The following is a 16653-nucleotide window of genomic DNA, read 5'->3' as shown; positions in this document are numbered from 1 at the left end:
GATAGAGTTATGGACCGGACACGAAGCATGACAGACGGAAGGACAGATCAACGGAAGGACGCAGCCTATTTCTATGTCTCCCTTTTTTACTTCGAAAAAGGCATGGGTTAAAAATGTAAATACAGTAACAGGGGTCAAATTTAGCAACATTTTCTACTAGCTAAAAGTAGCTAGTGCCCTTTTTGTTCACTAGCTAAAATGAAAAGATACCAGCTAAAATGAAAAGATACTAGCTATTGTTAAACAATAATATTTAATTACTTTATTAATATTTTACTGGCCAAAACCTATACTGATTAATCTCTGTAAGTATAGCCAGTCACAAAAAAAATTCTATTAGCTTAAAATAGCTAGTGCCATTTTTATCCACTTACAAGCTAAAGTCAATGTTAACTTAATGCAAGCTGCAATCATGCAATATATCAGAGTTTTGTTGAACAATGAAATATCATTTATAAACATAAATGATAACATTCCTTTCATGCAGAAAAATGTATACCTGCAGAACCAACTTTATTAAAGCTTTGAAGACATTTGCTTGGTATATTACTGACTAGCTGAAATAAGCTAGTACATTCCAACCCCACTAGCTATTCTCAAATTCCACTAGCATTTAGCTTGTATGCTTGTCTAAATTTGAACACTGTCAGTACAACCTCTCCAGAGGGGCCCTCTCTTAAGCAAAAATGTCTCTATAACAACAGCATCAAAATTTCCCTAAGATGAAATATACTATCAAATTTACCTCTCCAGAACAACAACCTCTACATAACAGTCAATATTTGTATCTCCCAAAGGGTGTTGCTCTACAGAGGTTGTACTGTATCCTTGCATTTGTTTTTAGTTCCAAATATGCTTTTTCCTCGAAGTAATAGTCAAGCAAAAGTCCAACAGCCAAAAAACTCGGACTGATAAGAAACAAGAGTGCCAGACTGTCACCAAGTATGCCCATCATCAAACTTAGCCTAATCCAAGAGCCAAAATCCAAGAGTACCTGGGGCGATTTGGATGGTTATCGCTTGGCTGAGATATTATGCCCACAAACATTGTCAGCAAGTTTAGTGAAGATTGGATGAAAACTGTTCGACTTAGAGAGCGGATAAGGCTAAATTCGCAGTTTTTCAAGTAATTCAAGGGCCATAATCCAAGAGTGCCTGTAGCAATTTGGGTGGTTATCAAACTTGGCCGAGATATATTGCCCTCAAACATTGTCAGCAAGTTTGGTGAAGATCGGATGAAAACTGTTCGACTTAGAGAGCGGACAAGGCTAAATTCGCAGTTTTTCAAGTAATTCAAGGGCTATAATCCAAGAGTGCCTGAGATGATTTTGGGTGGTTATCGAACTTGGCCCAGATATTATGCCCATAAACATTGTCAGCAAGTTTGGTGAAGATCAGATAAAAACTATTCAACATAGAAAGCGGACACTTGGGCTAAATTCGCAATTTTTCGAGTAATTCAAGGGCCATAATCCAAGAGGGCCTGGAGCGATTTGGGTGGTTATCGAACCTGGTCGAGATATTATGCCAACAAACATTGTCAGCAAGTTTGGTGAAGATAGGATGAAAACTTTTCGACTTTTTTAAACTTAGCGGACATTTTTGGGACGCTGACCGCCCGCCTGCCATGGGTATTCACATAATACGCCCCGCTCTTTCAGAGACGGGCGTATAAAAATGAGGTAAGAATATCTAAGATGAAAATTTAATATGTCTGTTTAAACTTACCATTACGAAAGAAACACCTCTACGTGTCAGAACAGCAAAGTCTATAGACCTATAAACAAAAAATATGTTTGGTAAATAAAGTAAATATATATAGTGTATATAAATTATGAATATATCTATCTAAGAAGTGGTGCACTCTGTTGTGAGTAATTCTAAACAAGTTTTTTCAGAAGTTCCAACAGCAAAGTTGCACATAAACATTTCAAAACAGTACAAACAAGAGCTGTCACAAGAGACAGCGCACACGACTAGTTTGATGCTTGACAGTGAAACCTGGCACACCTGAGGAAGATGAAGCTGTCACAGGAGGGTTTAATTACTTCAATGTTGCTGAAGATACTGGACAATGTCTGTGTCTTTGTCAAATGTATTTAGTAATAACAGAGATAGAAAAGTGTATCAAAACATTTAATAACTAGAGGTGCTTTTGAGAAAAGCGCATGTCTCCCACAACTGCCTAATCATCTGAATAGTAAGTCTGTCTTTGTATACTGTTTGTGGCCTATTGGTATTCACATGTTGGAGTAACCTGTCTACAATGCTGTGTCAGTAGTGGTAACTGGTCTACAATGCTGCACCGGTCTACAATGCTGTGCCGGTCTACAATGCTGTTCGGCGGTAGTGGAGTGACCAGTCTACAATGCTGCGCTGGTAGTTGTTGGTAATTATGTTCAAGGGTCATAATTCCGAAGTGTCTTGGCCGATTTGGTTACTTATCGAACTTGGCCGAGATCTTATGGTCAAACACATTTTGTTCAAGTTTGGTGAAGATCAAATGAGAAATGTTCGACTTGAGTGCGGACAAGCTTTGTAACAGACAGACAGACAGACACACAGACAGGAGTAAAACAATATGTCTCCCACACCACTGTGTGGTTGGAGACATAACTAGAACTGCTTTTGAGAAAAGTGCATGTCTCCCACAACTGCCAAATCATCTGAATAGTTATGTATCTAAGTAAACCATGCACCAATGCATGTATCACTGGCATCTGTTAACAGAGTGATTTTCGGTAATTCATGGGCCATAATTCTGAAGTGCCAGGGCCGATTTGGCTAGTTATCAAATCTGGCAGAGGACTTATTGGCAAACACATTTTGTTCAAAGTTTGGTGAAGATCGGATGAGAAATGTTTGACTTAGAGTGCGGACAAGTGTGTACAGAGCGATTTTCAGTACTTCAAAGGCCATAATTCTGAAGTGCCTTAACCGATTTTGCAAGTTATCAAACTTGGCCGAGGACTAAAGGGTAATAATTCATGGAAAACTACTGCAAAAGTTATGCACCATGTGTCTTATCATGTTAATACTGTGGAACAACTATTTAAAGTTTGGATCAAATGTATTTAATAATAAATGAAATAGAACAAAAAAGCATCACAACTTAACCTGAAATTTTAGTAAAAAGTGGGCAACTTGTACCACATTGTTGCCAGCATTATGAACCTTAAGTCATTAGATGTGGGTGAAGATGTGCAATGTTCAACCATTTCAAGTTTGAATTAAATTGTGCCAGAGTTATGTACCTTATGTCATATGATTAGGACAATAAAGGGCTTAAGGTTTCTGGCTAGATTTTCAAAGTATTTTTTTTACAAGTCTATGTAAAACAAGAGGACCATGAATCGCTCACCTCTTCCCACATGACCCAGTTTTGAGTATGATGTCGTTTTTTCTATTATTTGACATAGTGACCTAGTTTTTGAGCTCATGTGACCCAGTTTTGAACTTGACCTAGATATTATCAAGATAAAAATTCTGACCAATTTTCATGAAGATCCTTGAAAAATATAGTCTCTAGAGAGGTCACAAGGTTTTTCTATTATTTGACCTATTGACCTAGTTTTCGAAGGTACGTGACCCTGTTTTGAACTTTACCTAGATATCATCAAGGTGAACATTCTCAATAATTTTCATGAAGATCTCATGAAAAATATGGCCTCTAGAGAGGTCACAAGGTTTTTCTATTTATATACCTACTGGCCTAGTTTTTGACCGCACGTGACCCAGTTTCAAAACTGACCTAGATATCATCAAGGTGAACATTCAGATCAATTTTCATGAAGATCCATTGAAAAATATGGTCTCTAGACAGGTCAAAAGATTTTAATAATTTTAGACCTACTGACCTAGTTTTTGACCACAGTTGACCCAGTTTCAAACTTGACCTAGATATCATCAAGGTGAACATTCTGACCAATTATTATGGAGATCCATTCACAAGTATGGCCTCTAGAGAGGTCACAACGTTTTTCTATTTTTAGACCTACTGACCTAGTTTTTGACCGCACATGACCCTGTTTCGAACTTGACCTAGATATCATCAAGATGAACATTCAGACCAATTTTGATACAGATCTCATGAAAAATATGGCCTTCAGAGAGGTCACAAGGTTTTTCTATTATTTGACCTACTGACCTAGTTTTTGACCGCACATGACCCACTTTTGAACTTCACCTAGATATCATCAAGATGAACATTCAGACCAATTTCCATACAGATCCCATGAAAAATATGGCCTCTAGAGAGGTCACAAGGTTTTTCTATTGTTTGACCTACTGACCTAGTTTTTGGCGGCACATGACCCACTTTCGAACTTGACCTACATATCATCATGGTGAATTTCTGACCAATTTTCAGGAAGATCTTGTGAAATATATGGCCTCTAGAGAGGTCACAAGGTTTTTCTATTTTTAGACCTAATTGATTAGCCGGCATGAAGATTAAATTCCTAACTATGGTTTGATTTTGTAATCGGTCAATCAGTTTCTCAAACTGTCGCAACTTCAATTTATTTATTTTGTTGGGTTTAACATCACACCGATACAATCTAGGTCATATGGCGACTTTCCAGCTTTTGATGGTGGATTTGTGTGTGTGTTCGGGTTTAATGTCTTTTTCAACAATTTTTCAGTCATATAAACGACGGTGTATACTTGTAGCAGTGAACACAATGCCCAACTTTATAGTGCTGCCTCACTGGAATATCACACGGTAGACACGTGACATGATACCCCACCCAGTCACATTATACTGACACTGGGCAGACCAGTCCTAGCACTACCCTCTTAATGCCGAGTGCCAAGCAAGGAAGCTGCTAGTACCATTTTTTACGTCTTTGGTATGACGCGGCTGAGGATCGAACCCACGACCTCCCGCACTCGAAGCGGACGCTCTACCACTAGGCTACTGGGGCGGTGTCATATGGCAACTTTCCAGCTTTTGATGGAGGAGGAAGACCCCAGGTGCCCCTCCGTGCATTATTTCATCACGAGCGGGTAGAACCACAGACCTTCCGTAAGCCAGTTGGATGGCTTCCTCACATGAAGAATTCAACGCCCCCAGCGAGGCTCGAACCCACATCGATGAGGGGCAAGTTTCAAAACTTGATTTAGGTATATAAAAATGTGTAAACCTTTTAAAATCACAGCATTTTATGAAATCTTCATTTTCATAATCAAAATGACCAAGACAATGTAGAACCATCGTAAACTGAACTATTCCTACAGGACAAAATAATCTGCAAGTCTGAACTTGCTCTAAATCACAGAAATACTCTGTACTTCCAAATACCAGAAACCGTACTTTTCTTCTGGTCCCGAGGCAGTGCAATTTCGAAAGTTTTACTATAATTTGAACAATCTTGGTAGAGGGTCAAACTAGGATCATTTGTATAAAATCATTTAAAAATTGGGCCACAATTTTCACACAAAAAGATTTTTGAAGTGACAGTGCCCCCCTGGCGGCCATGTTTTTAGACAAATTGAAATAACTTGGAACAATCTTGGTAGAAGGTTATATAAGGACCATTATTGTGAAATTATTTCAAAATCGGACCAGAGGTTTAGGAAAAGATGTTGGAAGAGTTTTCTAATTTTGGCTCTGGCAGCCCCTATGTGCAACCAAGTGGAACGGTTTAACCATTTGCAGTACTTTGGTAGAGGACCACCCAAGACACATCCAGGCCAACTTTCATCAAAATCCATCCAGTGGTTTTGGAGGAGATGTTGTTTAAAGAAATTGGTGGCAATGGATGGACAAATGTATTGACGCACACCGGATGGATCACATAGCTCACCATGAGCATTTTGTGCTCAGGTGGAGTAAAAACAAGCAAGTTTAAAATAGTGTTAAACATAACTTCAAAATCAAAGCAGAAGTTGGACTCTACCTGTTATTCACAATTGGTGCTTCATCTGGTAATCTCTTAGCATATGAAACCTTGAAATCTTTGTTGGTTTCTGCAACAGTTTTCTTGTCTACACTAGTTCTAGTTTCCGCTATTACATTTTCAGTTACTTCAAACTTAAATTCTTCTGACAATGGAGTATTTGGCAGGCTAACAGACTTCCTGAAAATACATAATGGTTGTGAAAATTAGCTAACCTGTAAGTTTCACATGTATTCAGGCCTAAAACTAGATGGTTTTGTAGAAAAGTGGATGTCTCCCCCAATGCATAGTTGTATGGGCAAAACGACAATAGGGGACAGAAACAAAAGTCAAACAGACACTGGTGGTTGGCTGCAACACGGATCATCTACTTGGCATGTTCAATCGTCCCATGAAGTTTCAATATTCTGGGCCTAGTGGTTCTCAAGTTATGAACTGGAAACATTTTTCCAAGTTCAGGCCCCTGCGACCTTGACCTTTGATCAAGTGACCCCAAAATCAGTAGTGGTCATCTACTCTGCACATCAAATCATCCTACTAAGTTTCAACATTCTGGGTAAAGTGAATCCCAAGTTATTGATTGGAAAGAGTTTTCTATGTTCAGCACCCAGTGACTTTGACCTTTAATGGAGTGACACCAAAAACACTAGGGGTAATCAACTCTGTAAGTCCTATCATCTTATGAAGTTTGAAGGTTCTAGGTCAAATGGTTCTAAAGTTATTGACCAGAAATGGATTTCCATTTTCTGACCGCTGCAACCTTGACCTTTAACAGAGTGACACCAAAACCAATAGGAGTCACCTACTCTGGATGTCCAATCACACTATGAAGTTTCAACATTCTGGGTCAAGTGGTTCTAAAGTTACTGACCAGAAATGGTTTTCCATGTTCAGGCCCCTGTGACCTTGACCTTTAACAGAGTGACCCCAAAATCAATAGAGGTCATCTATTCTGCATTTTCAATCATTCAATGAATTTTCAACATTCTGGGTCAAGTGGTTTTCAAGCTTTTGAACAGAAATGGTTTTCCATGTTCAGGCCCCTGTGACCTTGCCCTTTAACAGAATGACCCCAAAATCGGTAGGGGTCATCTACTCTGCATGATCAATCATCCTATGAAGTTTGAACATTCTGGGTCAAGTGGTTTTCGAGTTACTGATCGGAAATGGTTTTCCATGTTCACGCCCCTGTGACCTTGACCTTTAATCGAATGACCCCAAAATCGATAGTGGTCATCTATTCTGTACAATCATCCTATGAAGCTGCAACATTCTGGGACAAGTGGTTCTCAAGCTATTGATTGGAAATGGTTTTCCATGCTCAAGCCCCTGTGACCTTGACCTTTAACAGAGTGACCCAAAAATCAATAGCGGTCATCTACTCTGCACAGGGCTCTCGCGAGTGGGCGACTTGAGCGAAATAGGCACTTTGGAACTTCAAACTTCACTCAAATCTAAGTTCTAACCTCAAAGTGAAATGCAAGTTGCCCGATTTTCTTTGACTTCCGCACTCGCTAATTACTGCTACCTGGACTGCTGACAATTTGCACGGTGTCATAACGAGGTGTTGAAATACACAAACACGCCGATAGCATAATTTAAGCTCTGCCTACTTCAGGTACTTGCGAGATTTTCCCCGAGAAGTGTGAAAGCGAATCAAATTACCAGAGTTGATTGTGTTTAGCCAATTAGCACCGCGGTTACGTCTTTGACACTTCGCGTTTAATTGTCAACATGTTCGAGTGCAAAAAACTAATGTTTTATAAAGAAACTGCTGTCAGATTAACCATGCGATTGATTGGAATATTGTACACAATTATTTGCTATCTACGATAAAAGAACGACATGTACTTGTATTAACCACGTTAAATTGACTTCCATCGATTAATTGATTTGAATTATATATTTTTAGTTTACACAGTTTACTTTTAGTTTTATTGGAGTGAGATAGTGACATTCACCTAGGTACCGAGTCACCGCTTATAATAAACACTTCATACAAGATATAACCAAAATTCGGCAGGTTACATTTACAGCATCGGCTTGAATTTTGAAAACGACTTTTTTCAGATTTTGTAATGGAACAATAACCAAAGTATGGGAAATGATCTAACTAAGAAAATGAATGGTCACATCAATGTTCTTTATCTAGAAACAAGAAAATTACAGCCACCTTTCGAATCACTCAACAGCCTTGCGGTAAGAAAAGTTTCCCACTTCTCCCTAAAGTCTCCCCACTTCTCCCTAAATCAGCTTGAGGGAGAAGTGACTTCCCCCAAAAAAATGGACCTAGCTAGACCCCTGCTGCATGACCAATCATCCTATGAAGTTTCAAATTCTGGACCAAGTGGTTCTCAAGTTACTGACTGGGTTTCCATGTTCAGGCCTGTGACCTTGACCTTTAATAGAGTGACACCAAAATCAATAGGGGTCATTTACCCTGCATGTCCAATCATCCTATGAAGTTTCAACATTCTGGGTAAAGTGGTTCTCAAGTTATTGATCGGAAATGGTTTTCTATTTTCAGGCCCCTGTGACCTTGAAAATTGATGGAGTGACCCCAAAAAACAATAGGGGTCGTCTACTCCATAAGCCCTACCATCCTATGAGGTTTGAAGGTTCTAGGTCAATTGGTTCTCCAGTTATTGATCGAAAATGAAGTGTGATGGACAGACGGACAGGGCAAAAACAATATGTCTCCCCCAGACCCCAGTGGGGGGAAACCTAATAAAACATTGCACCCCTTACAAAACCAAAACCTCTCCTCCCCCACCCCAACCCCAAAACAAGAGGACCATGATGGTCCTGAATCGCTCACCTCTTCCCACATGACCCAGTTTTGAGTATGACGTCGTTTTTTCTATTATTTGACATAGTGACCTAGTTTTTGAGCTCATGTGACCCAGTAATGAACCTGACCTAGATATTATCAAGATAAAAATTCTGACCAATTTTCATGAAGATCCATTGAAAAATACGGTCTCTAGAGAGGTCACTAGGTTTTTCTATTATTTGACCTATTGACCTAGTTTTTGACCGCACATGACCCTGTTTCGAACTTGAACTAGATATTATTAAGATGAACATTCAGACCAATTTTCATACAGATCCCATGAAAAATATGGCCTTTAGAGAGGTCACAAGGTTTTTCTATTATTTGACCTACTGACCTAGTTTTTGATGGCACGTGACCCACTTTCGAACTTGACCTAGATATCATCAAGATGAACATTCAGACCAATTTTCATGAAGATTTCATGAAATATATGGCCTCTAGAGAGGTCACAAGGTTTTTCTATTTTTAGACCTACTGACCTAGTTTTTGACTGCACATGACCCAGTTTCGAACTTGACCTAGATATCATCAAGATGAACATTTAGACCAACTTTCATACAGATCCAATGAAAAATATGGCCTTTATAGAGGTCACAAGGTTTTTCTATTATTTGACCTACTGACCTAGTTTTTGACGGCACGTGACCCAGTTTCGAACTTGACCTAGATATCATTAAGGTGAACGCTCTGACCAATTTTCATGAAGATCCATTGAAAAATATGGTCTCTAGAGAGGTCACAAGGTTTTTCTATTTTTAGACCTACTGACCTAGTTTTTGAAGGCACGTGAACCAGTTTCAAACTTGACCTAGATATCATCAAGGTGAACATTCTGACCAATTTTCATGAAGATCTTGTGAAATATATGGCCTCTAGAGAGGTCACAAGGTTTTTCTATTTTTAGACCTACTGACCTAGTTTTTGATGGCACGTGACCCAGTTTCGAACTTGACCTAGATATCATCAAGATGAACATTCTGACCAACTTTCATAAAGATCCCATGAAAAATGTGACCTCTAGAGTGGTCACAAGCAAGTTTAAGGACGGACGCACGCACGCACGGACGACGGACACTGCGCGATCACAAAAGCTCACCTTGTCACTTTGTGACAGGTGAGCTAAAAAACAAGCAAATTCGATGAATTGGTATCCCCCGCCGAAAGGGTTTGTGGTGAGAAATTGCAAAAAAATATATCCGGCAAAAAGTTAAGGATGTTACTAAGAAGCAAATAATTTCATTAGTCAAAATCAATTTAACAGAAAACAAATGTTTAATTAAAGAGTACATAATAAATGTATGATACTTTGATCCAGACTAAAGAATTTATTTTGAATGGTATATGTTTACTGTAATAAGCTTAGCTTTTAAAATTAAATGCAGTTAACTGAGATGTGAGCTTGAAGTTTAGGTGGAATGAAATATTGTCTTTGAGTGGTTTGGCACAAAGCGCTGCTGTTTAACATGACTGTACATTTGAACTTAAAAGAACAGATGTCCTTAAGAGAACACAATCAAGTAAGATATCTTGAACTTGGCTGGGGGCAAGGTTGGTGCAGCTACAACTTAACATGTTGAAGGTTTGAACATTTTTTAAACAAGAGGACCATGATGGTCCTGAATCGCTCACCTATCTCCACATGACCCAGTGTTCAACTGAGTATGACATCGTTATTTCTATTATTTGACATAGTGACCTAGTTTTTGAGCACATGTGACCTAGATATCATCAAGATAAAAAATTTGACCAATTTTCATGAGATCCATTGAAAAACATGGCCTTAGAGAGGTCACAAGGTTTTTTATTTTGCCCTAATGACCTAGTTTTTGAAGGCACGTGACCCACTTTTAAACTTGACCTAGATATCATCAAGGTGAACATTCTCACCAATTTTCATGAATATCTCGTGAAAAATATGGCCTCTAGAGAGGTCACAAGGTTTTTCTATTTTTCGACCTACTGACCTAGTTTTTGACCGCACATGACCCAGTTACGAACCTGACCTAGATATCATCAAGCTGAACATTCTCACCAATATTCATGAAGATCTCATGATAAATATGGCCTCTAGAGAGGTCACAAGGTTTTTCTATTTTTAGACCTACTGACCTAGTTTTTGACCCAACGTGACCCAGTTTCGAACTTGACCTAGATATCATCAAGGTGAACATTCTGACCAATTTTCATGAAGATCTTGTGAAATATATGGCCTCTAGAGAGGTCACAAGATTTTTCTATTTTTAGACCTACTGACCTAGTTTTTGAAGGCACGTGACCCAGTTTCAAACTTGACCTAGATATCATCAAGATGAACATTCTGACCAACTTTCATAAAGATCCCATGAAAAATGTGACCTCTACAGTGGTAACAAGCAAAAGTTTACGGACGCACGGACGCACGGACGCACTGACGCACGGACGGACGACGGACGACGGACACCGCGCGATCACAAAAGCTCACCTTGTCACTTTGTGACAGGTGAGCTAAAAAAGGGAATGGAAATTATATTCTTTTTTTTTCTGCGGGGAGGGGGGGTTGAACGGGTGAGGAAACAAAACTTCACATGTAAATGAAAAAAAAAAAAACAAGAGGGCCAAAATGGCCCTATATCGCTCACCTGTTATCATTACACTTAAGGACAAGAAGGTCAAAAAATCATAATCAAGATCAATCAAAAGAATTATGAGAAAATATAGTGGAAATTTTCTTAAAGTTACTTCAAATAAAATTATTTTCAAATCAGGCCAGTAGTTTCATGACTGAAGGATTACATCAGAGGAGGTTAGGAGCAAAATTTTGACTGATGAAGCCAAAAGGACAAGAACAACAAAGGGAAGAAATCAAAAATAAATCTAAGTCGTCAGAAAAGATCTAAGTCCAAAGGACAGGAACAACAAAGGGAAGAATTTAACCAAAATTTAAAAAAATTTTGACAAGGTATAGATATGTCAAAATACACCTTAAAATTGGAGGTACCATCTATGTTGTACCACAGAAAAGTGGTCTCGGTTTTTTCCTACGGTCAATAATAAAAAAGTTTCTTAAATAAGCTATTTATAGTAACATAAAAGGGAAGTAATTAAAAAAATTATTGCAAGTGAACAAAAGGATCTGCCAAACAAGAGGACCATGATGGGCCTGAATCCCCTCACCTATCCCCACATGACCCCGTGTTGAACTGAGTATGCCCTGTTATTTCTATTATTGACAAAGTGACCTAGTTTTCAGCACATGGACCTAGATATCATAAATAAAAAATTCTGACCCCAATTTCATGAAGATCCCTTGAAAAATATGGCCTCTAAAGAGGGTCACAAGGTTTTTCTATTATTTGATCTAATGACCTAGTTTTTGAAGGCACGTGACCCACTTTTAAACTTGACCTAGATATCATCAAGGTGAACATTTCACCAATTTTCATGAAGATCTCGTGAAAAAATATGGCCTCTAAAAAGGTACAAGGTTTTTCTATTTTTCGACCAAAATGACCTAGTTTTGACGGCACAGGGACCCCAGTACGAACCTGCCCTAGATATCATCAAGCTAAAACAGTCTCACCAATTTTCATGAAGATTCTCATGAAAAATTATGGCCTCTAGAGAGGTCACAAGTTTTTTATTTTAGACCAATTTGACCTAGTTTTTGACCCACGTGACCAGTTTCGAACCTGCCCTAGATATCATCAAGATGAACCTTTGCCCAATATTCATGAAGATCTCATGAAAAATATGGCCTTAGAGAGGTCACAAGGTTTTTCTATTTTTAGATCTACTGACCTAGTTTTTAACCCCATGTGACCCAGTTTCGAACTTGATCTAGATATCATCAAGGTAAACATTTGACCAATTTCATGAAGACCCATTGAAAAATATGGCCTCTAGAGAGGTCACAAGGTTTTTTCTTTTTTAGACCTACTGACCTAGTTTTTGACCGCACGTGACCCAGTTTCAAACTTGACCTACATCATCAAGGTGAACATTCTGACCAATTTTCATGAAGACCTTTGAGAAAATAGGGCCCTTTAAGAGAGGTCACAAGGTTTTTTTTTATTTTTAGACCTACTGACCTAGTTTTTGATCCCACATGACCCAGTATCGAACTTGCCCTAGATATCATCAAGGTGAACATTCTGACCAATATTCATGAAGATCTCATGAAAAAATGGCCTCTAGAGAGGTCACAAGGTTTTTCTATTTTAGATCTACTGACCTAGTTTTTGAAGGCACGTGACCCAGTTTCGAACTTGACCTAGATATCATCAGGCTGAACATTCTGATCAATTTTCATGAAGATCCATTGAGAAATATGGCCTCTAGAGAGGTCACAAGGTTTTTCTATTTTAGACCTAATGACCTAGTTTTGACCCCACGTGACCCAGTTTCAAACTTGCCCCTAGATATCATCAAGGTGAACTTTCTGACCAATATTATGAAGATCTCATGAAAAATTGGCCTCTAGAGAGGTCAAAGGTTTTACTATTTTTAGACCTACTGACCTAGTTTTTGACCCCACGTGACCCATTTTTCGAACTTGACCTAGATATCATAAAGGTGAAAATTCTGACCAATATTCATGAAGATCTCATGAAAAATATGGCCTCTAGAGAGGTCACAAGGTTTTTTCTATTTTTAGACCTACTGACCTAGTTTTTGACCCCACGTGACCCAGTTTCGAACTTGACCTAGATACATCAAGGTGACATTCTGACCATTTCATGAAGATCTCATGAAAATATGGCCTCTAGAGAGGTACAAGGTTTTCTATTTTTTGACCTACTGACCTATTTTTTGAACCCCACGGACCCAGTTTCGAACTTGACCTAGATATCATCAAGGTGAACATCCGACCAATTTCATGAAATCTTGTGAAATATATGGCCTTTTAGAGAGGTCACAAGGTTTTTCTATTTTTGACCTACTGACCTATTTTTTGACAAAATGTGACCCACTTTCAAACTTGACCTACATATCATCAAGGTGAACATTCTGACCAATTTTATGAAGATCCATGAGAAATATGGCCTCTAGAGAGGTCACAAGGTTTTTCTATTTTTAGACCTCTGACCTAGTTTTGACCCCACAGACCCAGTATCGAACTTGACCTAGATACCCATCAAGGTGACATTCTGCCCAATTTTCATGAAGACTCAGGGAAAAAATATGGCCTCTAGAGATCCACAAGGTTTTTCTTTTTTTTAGATCTATGACCTAGTTTTTCCCCCCACGTGCCCCAGTTTCGAACTTGACCTAGATATCATTAAGCTGAACAATTCTGACCAATATTCATGAAGATCCATTGAGAAATATGGCCTCTAGAGAGGTACAAGGTTTTTTCTATTTTTAGACCTAATGCCCTAGTTTTTGCCCCCCACGTGACCAGTTTTTAAATTGACCTAGATATCATCAAGGTGAACATTCTGACCAATATTCATGAAGATCTCTTTGAAAAATATGGCCTCTAGGAGGTCACAAGGTTTTTCTTTTTTTAGACCCTGACCTAGTTTTTGACCCACGGGGACCCGTTTTGAACTTGACTAGATATCATCAAGGTGAACATTCTGACCAATATTCATGAAGATTCATGAAAAAATATGGCCTCTAGAGAGGTCACAAGGTTTTTCTTTTTTAGACCTACGACTAGTTTTTGACCCACGTGACCCAGTTTCGAACTTGCCCCTGATATCATCAAGCTGAACATCCTGACCACTTTTCATGAAGATCTTGTGAAATATATGGCCTCTAGAGAGGCCCACAAGGTTTTTCTTTTTTTAGACATACTGACCTAGTTTTGTTTGGCAGTGACCCCAGTTTCGAACTTGACCTAGATATCATCAAGGTGAACATTCTGACCATTTGAATAAAGACCCCAATGAAAAATGTGACCTAGAGTGGTCACAAGCAAAAGTTTACGGACGCACGCACGGACGCACGGACGGACGACGGACGCCGCGCGATCACAAAAGCTCACCTTGTCACTTTGTGACAGGTGAGCTAATAAAAACAAGAGCACTGCAATCAACGCAAATGCAGAGCAATATACACCACAAAACAAAGTCATATGACCTTTTAAACCCCCAAGTGTGACCTTTACCCTTTAAGTGAGCCATCCGAAACATGCGCTCTGCATATTGTTTCGATGAGGTGAACATTTGTGTCAGGTTTCTTTGAAATCCTTCAAGGGGTTCAAGAGTTACAGAACGGAAGGGAAATTGCTAAACAACAGACATACAGACACCGAGGCGATAACATAATCCATGTATGTCCCTTCGGGCGAATAAAAAGGAATCGAGATCTTATGGTGATACAAGTTGTGTGCAAGTTTGGTTAAAATCAAATCATAAATGAAGCTGCTATTGTGCAGACAAGGTCAAAATAGCTAATTTTGGCTCTTTCAGGGGCCATAACTCTGGAACCCATAATGAAATCTGGTTCAAGAAAGGAACAAAGACCTTATGGTGACATGAGTTTTGTGCAAGTTTGATTAAGTTCAAATCATAAATGAAGCTGCTTTTGTGCAGACAAGGTCAAAATAGCTAATTCTGGTCCTATCAGGGGCCATAACTCTAGAACCTATAAAGGATCTGGCCAGTTGTAGAAAGAAACCAAGATCTTGTGGTGATACAAGTTGTGTGCAAGTTTGGTTAAAATCAAATCATAAATGAAGCTGCTATTGTGCAGTCAAGGTCAAAAAAGCTAATTTTGGCCCTTTCAGGGGTCATAACTCTGAAACTCATTAAGGGATCTGGTTAGTTCAATAAGGAACCAAGATCTTATGGTGACACAAGTTTTGTGCAAGTTTGGTTAAATTCAAATCATAAATGAAACTGCTATTGTGCAGACAAGGTCAAAATAGCTAATTCTGGCCCTTTCAGGGGCCATAACTCTGGAACCTGTACTGGAAGCTGGCCAGTTCAAGAAAGGAACTAAGATCTTATGGTGATACAAGTTGTGTGCAAGTTTGGTAAAAATCAAGTCATAAATAAAGCTGCTATTGTGCAGACAAGGTCAAAATAGCTGATTTTGGCTCTTCAGGGACCATAACTCTGGAACCCATAATGGGCTCTGGCCAGTTCAAGAAAGGAACCAAGATCTTATGGTGATACAAGTTGTGTGCAAGTTTGGTTAAAAACAAATCATAAATGAAACCATTATCGTGCAGACAAGAAATTGTTGACGAACAAAAATAGCAAATTCTGGCCCTTTAAGGGGCAATAACTCTAGAACACATGATGGGATCTGGCCAGTTTTCGAAAGGAACTGAGATATCATGCCAATACAAGTTTTGTACAAGTTTGATCAAAATTGCTTGCAAAATGTGGTCTCTATCATGTTCACCAGAAATTGTGGACGGACGACAGACGAAGGGCGATCACAAAAGCTCACCCTGTCACTATGTGACAGGTGAGCTAAAACAAGAGCACCGCCTTGCGGGTGTGACGCTCATTTGATTTTTTTTGAATGATAGAAATATTGTCCTACCCATGATTTTCTAAGTCTAAAAAGGGCCATCACTCTTGCAAAAAGCAGGATAGAGTTATGTTTCTTAATGTACAGTGTCCACTTATGATGGTGAAAAACTGTTGCAAGTTTTAAAGCAGTAGCTTTGATAGTTTATGAGAAAAGTTGACTTAAACATAATATTCAACCAAGAAAATGATTTTTCTAAGTCCAAAAGGGGCAATAATTATTGCAAAAAGCAGGATGGAGTTATGTTGCTTGCTGTACAGGGTCAGCTTATGATGGTGAACAAGAGTTGCAAGTTTAAAAGCAATAGCTTTGATAGTTTAAGAGAAAAAGTTGACCTAAACATAAAAACTTAACCAAGAAATCTGATATTTTCTAAGTCCAAAAGGGGCCATAAATCTTGCAAAAAGCAGGATGGAGTTATGTTTCTTGCTGTACAGGGTCAGCTTATGAT

General features: G+C 38.8%; 1 protein-coding gene across 1 annotated transcript in view; it reads right to left on the bottom strand.

Moving 5' to 3' along the window:
• LOC128559016 (uncharacterized) overlaps positions 1–16653 on the bottom strand; it is a 49140-nt gene that overhangs the window by 2913 nt on the left and 29574 nt on the right. The window contains exons 3-4 of the mRNA XM_053549753.1: positions 5900–6079; positions 1728–1776 (exon numbers count right to left, since the gene is read on the bottom strand). Of these exons, the coding sequence (XP_053405728.1) occupies positions 1728–1776; positions 5900–6079 (229 nt within the window). The remainder of the gene's footprint in view (positions 1–1727; positions 1777–5899; positions 6080–16653) is intronic.

Source organism: Mercenaria mercenaria, chromosome 8 (assembly GCF_021730395.1).
Source record: "Mercenaria mercenaria strain notata chromosome 8, MADL_Memer_1, whole genome shotgun sequence".
In the NCBI taxonomy this organism is placed as follows: domain Eukaryota; kingdom Metazoa; phylum Mollusca; class Bivalvia; order Venerida; family Veneridae; genus Mercenaria; species Mercenaria mercenaria.
Note: the sequence above shows the minus strand (reverse complement) of the source record. Positions and strands in the feature narration are given on the sequence as shown.